Source organism: Phragmites australis, chromosome 21 (genome assembly GCF_958298935.1).
Source record: "Phragmites australis chromosome 21, lpPhrAust1.1, whole genome shotgun sequence".
NCBI classification, from domain to species: Eukaryota; Viridiplantae; Streptophyta; class Magnoliopsida; order Poales; family Poaceae; genus Phragmites; species Phragmites australis.
The window spans coordinates 8,837,451-8,850,512 of record NC_084941.1 but is presented as its reverse complement, the minus strand read 5'-3'; the positions used below and the strand labels follow the sequence as shown (position 1 = coordinate 8,850,512).

The 13,062-nt window shown below is 43.4% G+C and overlaps 1 protein-coding gene across 3 annotated transcripts; it reads left to right on the top strand.

Annotated features, from left to right (window-relative positions):
* The first annotated feature begins 1,792 nt into the window (after positions 1-1,792).
* Positions 1,793-13,038, top strand: LOC133903029 (cationic amino acid transporter 2, vacuolar-like). 3 transcript variants are annotated; one of them, XM_062344368.1, is made up of 14 exons: positions 1,797-2,155; positions 2,770-2,971; positions 3,132-3,216; positions 3,285-3,425; positions 4,273-4,391; positions 4,477-4,573; positions 4,689-4,861; positions 4,979-5,045; positions 10,743-10,901; positions 10,991-11,171; positions 11,564-11,693; positions 11,939-12,045; positions 12,148-12,223; positions 12,484-13,038. In XM_062344368.1, the coding sequence occupies exons 1-14, from the start codon at positions 2,008-2,010 to the stop codon at positions 12,602-12,604; spliced, it is 1,806 nt and encodes a 601-aa protein (XP_062200352.1). In that variant the 5' UTR covers positions 1,797-2,007; the 3' UTR covers positions 12,605-13,038. The 3 variants fall into 3 exon arrangements, with proteins under 3 accessions (XP_062200354.1, XP_062200352.1, XP_062200353.1); XM_062344369.1 differs by having other exon boundaries at positions 2,763-2,971; XM_062344370.1 differs by lacking the exons at positions 11,564-11,693; positions 11,939-12,045; positions 12,148-12,223; positions 12,484-13,038 and adding an exon at positions 11,357-11,534 and having other exon boundaries at positions 1,793-2,155.
* Positions 13,039-13,062: the final 24 nt, after the last annotated feature.

Sequence of the window (13,062 nt, the reverse complement as noted above, 5' to 3'; positions counted from 1 at the left end):
TTAGGTTCGTATTATTGTCGTCTACCTATTAAAATTATGTGCATGCATAAAAATAATATTGTTTTTTCTATAATTAAATGAATGTCTTAAATATTAATAAATTTATAAATAAATATTGAAATGTCTAAAATTGGTGAATATAATTTTTTGACTTATTTTGTCATATTTTGTGAAAAAAACAGGCGCGGCGTAGGCGTGCCAATCCAACTAAGTATATACTCCATTAAAGCTCTGAGAATTAGAGGGATTATATGGGTCTAAGTTACTGTAGCTACTGTTTACATAGGTTATACGTATGTATATATATGGATACGGATATGTATATGTATACATATGTGTATATGTGTATGTATGTATATACGTATTCGTATATTTACATGTATAATATATTTTTTTCGAAATTCCAGAAAAATAGCGAAAGGTATAATAGTTATATTGATAAATCGGTTGAAATAATCTAAAATGCACAGAAAAATATTTAAAACTCAAAAAAATATGAAACAAATTTTGTTAGGTTCGTATTAGTGTTGTCTACCTATTAAAATTATGTGTATGCATAAAAATAACATTGTTTTCCCCATAATTAAATGAATGTCTTAAATATTAATAAATTCATAAATAAATATTGAGATGTCTAAAATTAGCGAACATGATTTTTTTAACTTCTTTTATCATATTCTATGAAAAAAATAGACACGGCATAGACCTGCCAATCCAAGTCCCCATCCCTAATTTTCTAATACTGAGGTTGCCTGCAGCTATGGCGTCCATTGAAGTGTGCAGAGGATGGGTTCACAACCGTACATGTTATGAGTCCAAATCCTGTAAAATCAAGTGAATCTACACAAATAGTATACCCAACATGGAGTTAGGGTTTGTTTGGCTATCATCTTTTAGTTGAGTATTTCTAGCTCAAAATTTAAAATAAAGATTTAAATAATTTTATCTTAACCTATAAAATTAAGATGTGAAGCTAGAGTTAAACCCTGCTAAACAAAACCTGTGAGAATCAAAATCTTGTCTTCACTCAAAAGTTGGGTTGCCATGCTATTGGGTATTATGGTTATTTCCTGAACGCATTCAATTTTTTTCTACTTCTGTGTTTTTTCCCATCTAGCAATTAGCTGAAAGAATCATTTTTAGAGATAGAAAGACAAAATCTTGTTAGTGTTAATAATTTTTTTCATAGTTGCATCCCACTAGTTCAATGTTTTTAGTGCATAGTAACGGTGGTAGTTAAGCTTTTGGATGTATAATAAGAGAAGAGAAATATCGCGTGTGACATGAGTATGCGTATTAGTATCTGTTACGAATCAATAGAATGATCAATAACCATCCATAACGATTATGCTTATCTATTGAGTAAGAGATACCTCTAACGGACAAGCACCCGTTCACCTTGTATATATCCATAAGAATCAATGAATGAAATGCTCGCTTCACTCTCAAATTCAATCACTACTCAATTCTATTCAACAATATCTAATATATTTTTACTATTTAAAAAATACGTATGGATTTCTGTTCTGCTCACATATGTTTCGTTTTTGGTATTTTTGCCTCTGTGTTCCGCTTTGCTCCTCGCATGGGTCCACGTCCCATGTGCTGCCTCGTGCTCTTGCGTGCGTGGACCCATCTGTCGCACACGCTCTCACGTCCGCTCCAGCATGAACCCACCTGCCGCGCGTGCTCTCACCCGCACTCCCGCACGCTACTACGCCCGCTCCCGCACGAGTCTACTGCACGTCCACGTTTCGCGAAGCATATCCACGTAACTAGTCAGGAAAAAAAAACCAAACCGTAAGGAAAACACAACACAGGTGAGCCGGCCGAGGGAGGAGAAACCGAGGAAGTCAATGGCGTACTGCTTCCCCAGCGTTCTTATCGAGGGCAAGACAACCACCTTGCTCTTGGGGCTAGCTGTGATCCGCGAAGGACTCTAGCTTGATAATCTCTCGAGCTCTTCATCTCTCCTTTCTCCCCACCGCTCCCATTCTCACTTGAGGCATGGGAGGCCCCTCGTGGCCGAATTTGCGGCGCCTGGTGCGGCGGAAGCCGGCGGCGGCGAGCTCCGCTGGCCGGACCGAAGCAGCGGATGGGGGCGGCGGCCAGCGCCTCGCGAAGGCGCTGTCCGTTCCCCACCTCACCGCGATCGGTACTCGCCCCACTCTAACCTGGCCTTTCCATGTTTACATTTCATTTGACTCGCCAATCCAATCCAATTACATTTCATTTTACTCGCAGTTGAAATACTACTTTGTTTTTTTTCTTAAAAGAATAATCTAGAGGGACCGAAATCTGATTGTCGCTAGCTTATGACCTGTATTTCTTGCGTTTGAGGGCCTGGTAAAGCGTTGCATAATTGCATTGATATCAAGTGGCAATTGCTGAATGCTGATACGCACAGATCTTGATAATCCTTTGTGAACAACGCGAGAACTTGTGATCACACCATTTTGTACAACTGGAAATACTTGGTACCTCACTTTCACTTAACTTAGGCTACAGCAGTACTAAAAGACAAGATCACCAGCATGTTCTTAGTGTCAAACCTCCAGGATTTTTCAGCTTTATATAGCAAGTTCCAACTCTGACTTGTTGCAAAAAAGAAAAGAAAAGAAATTCCAACTCTTACATAGGTTTTTGGGGTCCAGAGTTTCAGTGAAATTTCTCTCTTTAGAGTTTTTCCCCCCCTCCACTGAATCTACTTTCAGTTCCAGGCAGTGCAACATATGCCAGTTTCCATGTCTCACTTTCAGTAGTCATTAGGTGTCGGCTCGACGATCGGCGCTGGCATCTATGTCCTGGTAGGAACCGTGGCTCGTGAGCACACAGGGCCAGGCCTGACCGTCTCCTTTCTGATAGCCGGCATCGCTGCTGCCCTTTCAGCGTTGTGCTATGCCGAGCTCTCCTGCCGTTTCCCTTCAGCAGGGAGTGCCTACCACTACTCCTACATCTGCATTGGAGAGAGGTACAAGTACAGATGCACAATCCCATTATTTATTTCTTGTTCTTTTCCTCTCTCTATATATGTTTGGCTTGCTTAGTTGGTGCATGAGCATCCATCATAAGGAGCTGTGGGTTTCTTGCTCACCTTTGCTTTGTTCTTCTTCTTGACAAATTATGGCCAGTGTTGCTTGGCTGATTGGGTGGGCCTTGATTCTTGAGTACACGATCGGGGGATCATCAGTGGCTCGTGGCATATCGCCAAACTTGGTAGTTGTCTGTTAAGTTCTTTCTTCAGATATGTGAACTTTTCATAACCAGATCTTCAATTTTTGTAGGCTCTATTTTTTGGTGGCCAAGACAAATTGCCCTTCTTTCTAGCACAAGTGCATGTTAAATGGCTTGACACCCCAGTTGATCCTTGTGCTGCTATTCTTGTCTTGATAGTTACTGCATTGCTCTGTCTCGGAATTAAGGAGGTACTAGCACTGAACCTGCAAGTTATTTTGGAAATTTTATTCTCTCTTTTTTAATTGTTGAGTAATTAATTAGCTACATAAATATTATTGGTTGATCATAGACCACATGAATTGGGTGTAGATATCTTATATGCACCTGTATGGTGTGGATTCTAGAATCTAGACTTTTCTTTTGTGTATTTGTGCCCTTTTGTATTTTTTTGATGAAGACAGGAGGGAGGCCCCTACCTAAATTTTCATTAGCAAATAAAAGGAGTTCAACTGTACATGCAAATGCAAATTGGAATAAAGGGAACTTATGCTAGATAGTGTAGCACACGTTGGTGCAAAAGGCTATTTGATGCTCACAGGCATCCATGAACCAAAAAATTACATTGTTAAATGCACGGTAGTCTGCCTTCTCCACCTTGACGTCCACGCCTTGAAGAAATCTTCGCGAGTTCTCTTTTTGGTTCTATGGGATCTAGCCAATAGACAAACACAGATAGTAAGCAGAAAATGTGGTGATGCCACACTCTCTGGTGTCATCATTTGTGCTCCAGTATAGGCTATAAGATGTTTCCTGTTCTATGAGATTATGACTACACTTTTTTTGGAGTTCAAGAATTGTGACTACACTAGTTTAAAGCAGCCTATGGAGAGATGGCTCCAGTCAATCACTTGATCTTTCCTTCTTCTTTCTGTTGGCCTTTTTTCTCTTTGTTTGTACTGGAACGCTTTGTTTGTCTTTTATTAATATATAGTAATCAGTAGGGGTGCCCCCCTCCTGTTCCATAAAAAAAAAGAATTTTGCCTACTTTCAATGTACAATCACACAGTCTCTAAGTATGAGCTATGTCCTGATCAGAGCTCATTTGTGGAAGGCATCATCACCATTGCAAATGTCACAGTCATGCTCTTTGTCATTTGTGCTGGTGGATGGTTAGGATTGAGGAATGGCTGGGCCGGTTATAAAGCACCAGAAGGGTAAAGTCATTTTTCTTGCTTCATAAAACCAAATCAATACACTGACCCCCATATGGATTTTCATACTTGTTTGGCTGGTACACAGTTACTTCCCTAACGGTGTCGGCGGAGTTCTCTCCGGATCAGCAACCCTCTTCTTCGCCTACATTGGCTTCGACGCAGTTGCTAGCACAGCAGAGGAGGTCGGCTTCTGTTTTCTCATCTACAAAAATTGAGTATTTGTGTCTGTGAATGTTACTCCAGTTTGTGTTCAGTTGCATGGCTGCCTTTCAAGTTGTTTCTCAAAGTGATTTTCAGGTGAAGAATCCTCAGCGCGATCTTCCATTGGGGATGGGCCTGACATTGTCCTTGTGCTGCTTCCTCTACATGATGGTTTCTGCTGTTGTTGTCGGTTTGGTGCCATATCGCGCGATGGATCCTGAAACCCCTATTTCGTCTGCATTTGCGCAGTACGGGATGCAGTGGGCAGCGTAAGCACCAGCTCCCCTTCTAAGCTGAAATGCTGATTCCCAGTGAATCAAGGAGATTACTTGCACATTTTTTTTGTATGTGCCGGCATTGAGTGTTCTTACTCCATTGAAATGTAGGTATGTCGTTTCCAGTGGGGCTGTTCTTGCTCTCATCGCATCCTTGATAGGTGGTATTCTCCCGCAGGTACGTGCAGTATTAGATGCATCGGTTACCATGACCCCTGTTAAGACCGATTAACGGTCCGAGCGGCGTGGTTACTGGCCAAAATTTTAAATGAAATTTGATTTTCTTGACGAAATTTGACCAGATATCAAAATTTGATCAAAGTTTGTCCAAATTCAAACAATATGGGCCGGTAGAAAACCCTTACCAGCGGGTCTCGGTAAGGTTGTTTCAGCCGATTTTTTTCACTGGATACTTGTATAAGAATTGAGAAATTAAAGCATTCTTAGGCTCCCTTTCCATTTTAGTCACTTTCTAGTTTCTATCTCTATAGGATATGCAACGTGACTAGAATTTGCAAAAAGTGCCGTCTTGAAACTTGTTGGTGTGAAGTGTAATATGTGAGATTGTAAAGGACCTTCTAAAAAATCACATAAACATAAGAGAGGGTGAAATCTCTAGACGAAAGAAAAGAATCAGAGCCGACACCACACAAACACTTGCCGCCGCCCAACTCGCTACCTTCTCGTCCCCATACTCATCACCGAACAGGCAGCTCAAGCCGTTGTCGCCCTGCTAGGCGCGCATGGCGGGCCGCCGTCTCCGCCGCGTGGGCTAGGTCGCGCCGAAGCAGGCATAGGGGGTTGCCGCGTGGACTGAGAGAGAGAGAGAGAGAGAGAGAGAGAGAGAGAGAGCTACTTGCTGCCGATTTGCTGTGGATCAGGAAAGGAAAAGGAACCGACCGTTGATTTTTTGCTGCTTGCCTCTGGCTGCTGCTGTTTTTGTTTTGCTGCTGTTGCTGATGTTAGGTTAGGAGGAAAGGGGGAGAGGGTGCTGTTGAGCTGATGCTACTGGGAGGAAGCTTGTCTGAATGATTGCAGTGTTGGAAAGAGAAGGGCCAATGGTGAGATTTTTTTGCTGTCTTCGTGAAGGTGGTGTCCGAGGTTTGCCAGATTTTGATGTCTTGAGCATTGCAGTGACTGGGACGCACCATAGTTTTTCAATTGCCATTGTTCCAGTAAAGAAGATGGGCCCGGAGGAGACGGAGGCGATAAATAAGGCTGAAGAGGAAGCTGCATCGGTCCTATCGGAGGCAGTGAACGATAAGCGAATTGTTGCTGGAGAATCCTCACTGATCACCGAAGGCGATTGGAGAAGTTTATTGCAGGGCCTCATGGTGATGGCGACGAAGGGTCCTAAGACATGAGTTGGACCATGAATTGGAGCTAGAGCAGTGCCAAATGAAGTGAGGTTGGAGGGAAGCAAAAATTATTTGAGTTGGTCTAGGGGAGCAAAGATAATGTTGAGGGTAGGAGTGGAGCACTATTTGGAGGAGACCTATGTTGAACCTTGTTAGGGTAAACACTCACCGGGAGGATAGCCGGGTGGCGTTGGCTACTAGGGAGGGGATTGGACTATAGATTGCGGAGACTTAGAATATTGGATATTGGGAAAGATACAGGAGAATGAGACTATGAACTAGATTAATCACGGCTGGCATCGTGTATATAGTCTAGCCAACCTACAGAGTCCTAATTCAAATCCAACTGCAACTTATCTCTAACTCTTATATGATTTAAACTACTAACTTATCTCTAACAACCAACCTAACTAATCTTATCTGATCATGGGCTACAATACCACGCGATGCTACAGTACCACACGTGAACAATAATTCCATCACCTAACTTATCTTGAGATGTGGTGGCGGCGATGGTTGTAGCCCTTAAAATCCCCATGTTGACGAATGGTTATACCGTCAGCATCCCTTCACGTGAAAGCACCAAGTCCCCTTGTTTAGAGCAGCAACATCTACTGTGTGGTCGACGTCGATGATGATCACTGGTAGGGATGTGGTTGCAGCACTGACGGCGCTGTTGCCGTCTGGCATAATGTCGAACACATGGCAAGTGGCTCGGTGTTGATGACGGTGTCCGCTCTCGACGCAGCCACATGAGCGGTGTCACCCGCGATGGTGATGGTGGAGTGCGTCGACGGGATAGTTGTTGTGTCGTCCGAGGCCTCCATGGACGCCAAGGTCACTGCTGGTGAAGGAGCCGTTGCGCTGGATGACATGCTGATTTGCAGTGCGACCAGCTGACTCACAGTATCTAGCGAACGCTTGTCGATGGCAACCACATGTTGTGCTAATTCGTCGAGTTGCTTCTGCATGTCGGCCACCAACTTGGTTAAAGCTTCGATGGCTTGAGAGCTAGCGTCCTCGCCGAACGTCATGGAAACACACAGGTGATCTTCCGCGGCTGCTGGCAAGGTTTTTGTCGACGAAGGTGCTAGTGTTGGTTGCATGTGCTGGATGTCCAACCGGCAATAGCCATCGTAGATGCAACGCCGTGGAGTGTGTCGTGAGCTCGACCTGTACCTTGTGCTAGCCGGAACCGAACAAGCGCTTGCACATTGTTACCACCATGAACAAGTGCACCTCCTCAGCACTGTATGGGTTGAAGACCTGGTGAAACACCTCGGTCACCGGGTATAGCAAGTAGCTCACCGTTCGGACTCGGAACCTGGCAGCTATGATACCAAATGTTAAGATAAACACTCGCCGGGAGGATAGCTGGGTGGCGTTGGCTGCTAGGGAAGGGATTGAACTATAGATTGGGGAGACTAGGAATATTAGGGAAGTTATATGAGAAGGGGACTAGGAACTATATTGATTTATCTTGTTTGATTCATTGATTAATCACGGCTTGCGTTGTGTATATATAGCCGGCCTATAGAGTTCTAATTCAAATCCAACTCTAGCTTATCTCTAACTCTCATCTGATTTAAACTACTAACTTATCTCTAACAACCAATCTAAACTAATCGTATCCGATCACGCACTACAGTACCGCAGGTGCTACAGGACCACATGTTAACAGCCACGCTCATGAACAGTAATTCCATCACCTAACAAACCTGATGACAAGTCTAGCATGGAATGGAGGGTGTGGAATGCCACCAATGCTGTGGTGATGTTATGGTTGATGAATTGGATGTCCCCATCCGTTTTTCGGATGGTGGAGACGATCCCTACTGCTGCAGGGATGTGGAAGACACTGAGGAACATGTACGAAGGGGTATGTAATTTGATAATGGTGGAGGTTCAATGGAAGGCAGATACATTGAAGCAGGAGGTGAGGATTGTTCAGGAGGACGCTACTGAGTTGCAACAACTATGGGCGGATTTGGATTACTAGGATCCACTAGAACTGAACTGTGTCAAGGACATGGTGACTGTAATGGCTTGGCTTCAACGCAGGCGGGTTATTCACTTCTTGAATGGCCTAAACGAGGAGTTTGCGCCTGGGAAAGTCGACATGTTCTGCCAGGCGACTTTGCCAACCATGGAGGAGGCTATTTCAGCCATGGTTCAGGGGAAGATTCAGCTGAGAGTGATAAGGGCCAACAAGCCTGTACGGTCAACATGTACCATAGCTGATGGTAGGAAATGCTACAATCGTTGGCAGAAAGGGCACTTAAGCTACAGCTCCACTCTCCCACGGAACATTGGTGGCCTATGCAGCACCGATACAGATATGGGGATACGCCAATTTTCCAAAAAACCCGATACACGGATATATCTACATTTAAAAAAATATGTAAATAAGTTACTCACATATTCTACTTAAATTCTATTACATATCATACTTAAAAGTCTCAATTTAGAACATATTAAAGGACATAAAAAATTAGCAACCAGGTAGCATGTTCTACTTAAGTTCTGTTACACAAGTGAATATCAAAATATGACAATATGTTCTAGCGTACTGCTGAACAAACAAGAATCATTTTTCTACCTGCTCACTGAACTGAACTGAATGACAGAATGAGCTAAAGAACAAACAATAACACAGGACAAGCATCATTTTATATTGTGAGAAGTGAAGAACCAGTTCTGCATAGGTGTCCACATGTGGCTTACTGAACAAACAAGAATGCTAATGAACAACTGCTTCTAGCCTGCTACTTTGCTTCACAAACACAATGCTAGTGAGGTCCAAATTCAGCATGTAGATCAGTACTGATTAAGTAGCAAAAATCGACTAAAGAAACAAACACTACTGTGTACTGTTACATGGCCCTTTCATTAGCCGTGCACATAGCAGATCAAAATCGCACAGCTTCGGCCCTTTCATTGTGCCTGGTGTGAGTCATTTCGGCACTGCCGGTTGGAGAGTGGAGGCGCATGGCTACTCACTGGAACACCTTGTGCGCTACCGGCTAGAGAGTGGAGGACTAGGGGCCCATGCAGGTGGAGATTAGCCGGCTGGAGGCGGTGTCGCGGTGAGGTGTGGCCGAGCGGATAGGCAGACCGGCGGAGAAGCTTCTGTGCGACCGAGCAGGCGGAGTGGCTTCCGTGCGGCGGTTGCAGCCGAGCGGGTGGGCACCTGGGTGGAGTATCTGCCGGTTGGAGGTGGCGTCGTGGCGAGGTGCGGCCGAGCAGGTGGAGTGGCTTCCGTGTGGCGGCTGAGGGCGGAGTGTCTGCTGGCTGGAACCGTGCCCGCGGGTGGTTGCTGACAAGGTCGAGAGCGGCGAGACGACCCACGTGCTGGCGTCGGGAGGCGGCTGCGAGTGGGCGAGACACGAGAGGGAGAGAGCAGATTAGGGATTTGAGTGGGGCGGGCTGTGTCCGCGAGGTATCCACGAAGTATTTGCAAGGTATTTGATTTTCTCCTAATTATTTTCAGCCGGATACTCCGCAGATACATATCTGAGCCGTATCCGCGTCGGATACGATGTCCAACTCGGATATGTACCCGCTTGGAGGTATCTGTGTTTCATAGTTGGTGGCCAGGGTGGAGCTCGCCGAGGTTTTGGTGGCTATGGAGGGCATCGTGGTGGAAGTCGTGGTGGCTATGGAGGAGATCGCGGTGGTCGTGGAAATATAGTTGAAGCTGCGGTGGAGGTCAAGGTGGTTCCACAACCAATGTGGCTATGATGGATGAAGGGCTTACTATCAAAAGTCAGAAATAAACAATTAGCATTGCAAACAATCCTGTGTGGCATGATCGCACCAAGCACATTGAGACATATTCATCGAGAAGTTAGATAGCAGGGCATTGAGGCTATAATATATAGGGCATGTTTGGTTCATCGCCAAAACTTACCACAGTTTGTCATGCCTAAAGTTAGTTAGGTTTGACCAGCTTATGCATCTATTTGGTTCGTAGCCACAATTGTGGCAAGATTCTCTTCTTGCTGCTATGATCCCGCGCGTCAGTGACCCAAAAAAGTGTGGTAAGATTCCCTTAGGTGTGCCAATGTGTGGCTAAGATTTTGATTGACTAACGTTAGACGAGTGTGGCAAAAAATTGTGGCAAATGGTGGCAAGGTTAGTATATGAACCAAACAGGCCCATAGTCTTGTGAAAAATTGGCTGACTGTTTCAGTAAGCGATTAGGCCCAGATGAATCAATATGTAACTTGTAACAGGACAGAATGATTGATATGATGCCCATCTTGTGAGAACGTATTGGTGTAATATGTGAAAATATAAGGGACTTTCGCGCAAACTCACATTAATAAAGAGAGGTATGTAGTCTGAGAAGGCCGTATAGCATTTTTCCCAAATCAACTCGTACCAAAAAAAATCAATAGGTTTATTTAAGGTAGGAATGCAGGGTGGTTATTGTATTTCTTTTTATGAAGAAAAGATTATCCAAAATTACATCAGGAAGGACTGATCATTATCGTTTACATCATGCCTTTGGTCAGCCAAGAATTATAATGGCTATGGCAAGAGATGGATTGCTTCCATCACTGTTCTCAGCTGTTAATCAACAAACTCAAGTACCAATCCTGAGCACAATCTTGACTGGGACATGTGCTGCTATCCTGGCTTTTTTTATGGATGTCTCCCAATTGGCAGGGATGGTAATATGTTACTTGTCCTTTAAAAATGGTAGCATTGTTAGATCCAGAGCTACTCCAGGTGATAATGGTTTCTTGATCTGTTTGTTCAGGTAAGCGTGGGAACCCTACTGGCATTTACCGCAGTTGCCATTTCTGTTTTAGTAGTAAGATATGCTCCTCCAAGTGAGATGCCAATGGGAGTGGCTCTTGCAGGAACACCTGAATCACTAACTTCGTACTCTGGGCACTCAGAGCAGGATGAGGAAAACTCGGAGGATCCTTTTGGCAATGGTAATGAAAAATAATACTGTTCTATGAAATGTTAAGTTGATTTAAGTTGGTGGCAGGGATAAGAAAATTACCAGAATTAACAACTTATGCGTTCTTAATCCCCAGTTGCATATTTTGCACGAACATGGTGTAAAGGGTAGTATCGATGCCTGATGTGCATCAGGATTTCTGTTTGTCTTTTTCAGCTTGCATTCGCTATGTAAATCAGGTGTCGGCTGACAAGTTATTATTTTTTATTTTGCATATGAAATGCTGGTAAGTTATTTGTTGCCAGTAGCTCATTACTTCAAACATCGTATATTCATATTACAGCATTCCTAGTTTTACATTCATGGCCTACTGATATGGTCATATATATATTCTGATTTTGTTTTTGTTCTTTATGGAATCAGTTCAAGAAGCACCTACTGTCTGTGAGGTAGCCAACAAGTTAAGGCGACAGAAAGCCACAAGAAGCATAGTATTGATATTTATCGGGATCATCATCTTCGTTTCTTCGGTTTCTTTCTCTTTTTTCCCATTGTAAGTGCTAACTTTATTATTTCTCTACCTCATGGATCCTAGTGGGTGGTCTTTTGACTCCCTGCTTTTATAATGCGAAAAAACAAAGGAATTTGGTGCTCCATTCTGGGACAAGAGTACCACAAGGATTTCACCGATTTTTTACCAGGAAAAGCAAATAATATATTTTTAAAGTGATACAGAAGTAAGCATGTTTTTAGTTTGGCCTCTACAATCTCACCCTGATCCTCTTTTGCATTCAATAGTTATATGCAATCCACGGCGTGTGCCATAGGCGGCTTGCTATTGTTGAGTTGTTCCATTGTTCTTTCATGCATTGGACAAGACAAGAGCTCTTCTAGACAAACTGGAGGTACAAGCTATGGAAGAGGGGCATCACCACTTCTTCTGTGAAATTTGAGATATATGTTATCACAATTCAATGCTGTCTGAAATTATCTTTTTGTTTCTCCAGGTTTCATGTGCCCATTGGTTCCAATACTTCCAATCTGTTGCATCGTCATCAATGTATACCTGCTTATGAATATCGGGTAAGCAAATTAGGTTGTAATCGACCTTATGATCCTTTATGCTTCACCTTGCCCAGCCTGCTATTGTCTGAAAGACACAAGTTCCACTGGGACATAATTGTTTGATCAGACATAAGCCACATAATCCTTTAAGCCAAGATGCACTTTCGTGTACCCATGCCAGACATAATTTAGCTTACAAATATCAGAATTTCTTAACCTGATTCTTGTTGGCGTAGCCATTTCTAATCTTGGTCTCACGCTTCGAATAATGATTGCAGGAGTTATACGTGGATTCGTGTTTCTGCATGGCTGGTGGCTGGTGTGCTCATATATTTCTTGTATGGCCGGAAGCATAGTTCACTGGCTGGCATGGCCTATCAGCGCATATCGCCATTGTAAATCAATGTGGGGTGGAGTTCTTTCTGTATTTTGATCGATAGGTGCTGCCTTTGGTGAACTATATCACACTTCCATGGTCTATCAAAAGAAGTCCTTGGATTGCAGAGAAATGGCACTACGTGGTGTCTAAAGCAACTGTTACAGATGGTTGGGGGTTTCTGATTGCAACAGGTTTCGACAAGGAACAGAAGAGTTTCGTAAAAAATAAAAGGAACAGAAGAGTCTGAACCCTGAAGATCTGAAGATTGACAGACACATGTACAAGCACAAAAATAGCAGTGCATTTTGCAATTGCATAGGGTGATGCTTCCTTTTTTAAAAAAAAAAATTATTGGCAGTTTCATGGACTATTGTAAAAAATTGTCACCATCGACTTCTGATTCTTTAGTACCAGAGAGAAATTACAGGAGGCATTCACCTCACCTATTTGACAATGGCTGCTCTTCCTGAAATTCTTG

Bases quoted from the DNA above. Each gene is read 5' to 3' on its own strand.
- LOC133903029 (XM_062344368.1), top strand. From the start codon at position 2,008: ATGGGAGGCCCCTCGTGGCCGAATTTGCGGCGCCTGGTGCGGCGGAAG. The intron at 2,156-2,769 runs GTACTCGCCCCA...AGTAGTCATTAG, and splicing joins TCCCCACCTCACCGCGATCG to GTGTCGGCTCGACGATCGGC. The intron at 10,902-10,990 runs GTAATATGTTAC...CTGTTTGTTCAG, and splicing joins TCTCCCAATTGGCAGGGATG to GTAAGCGTGGGAACCCTACT.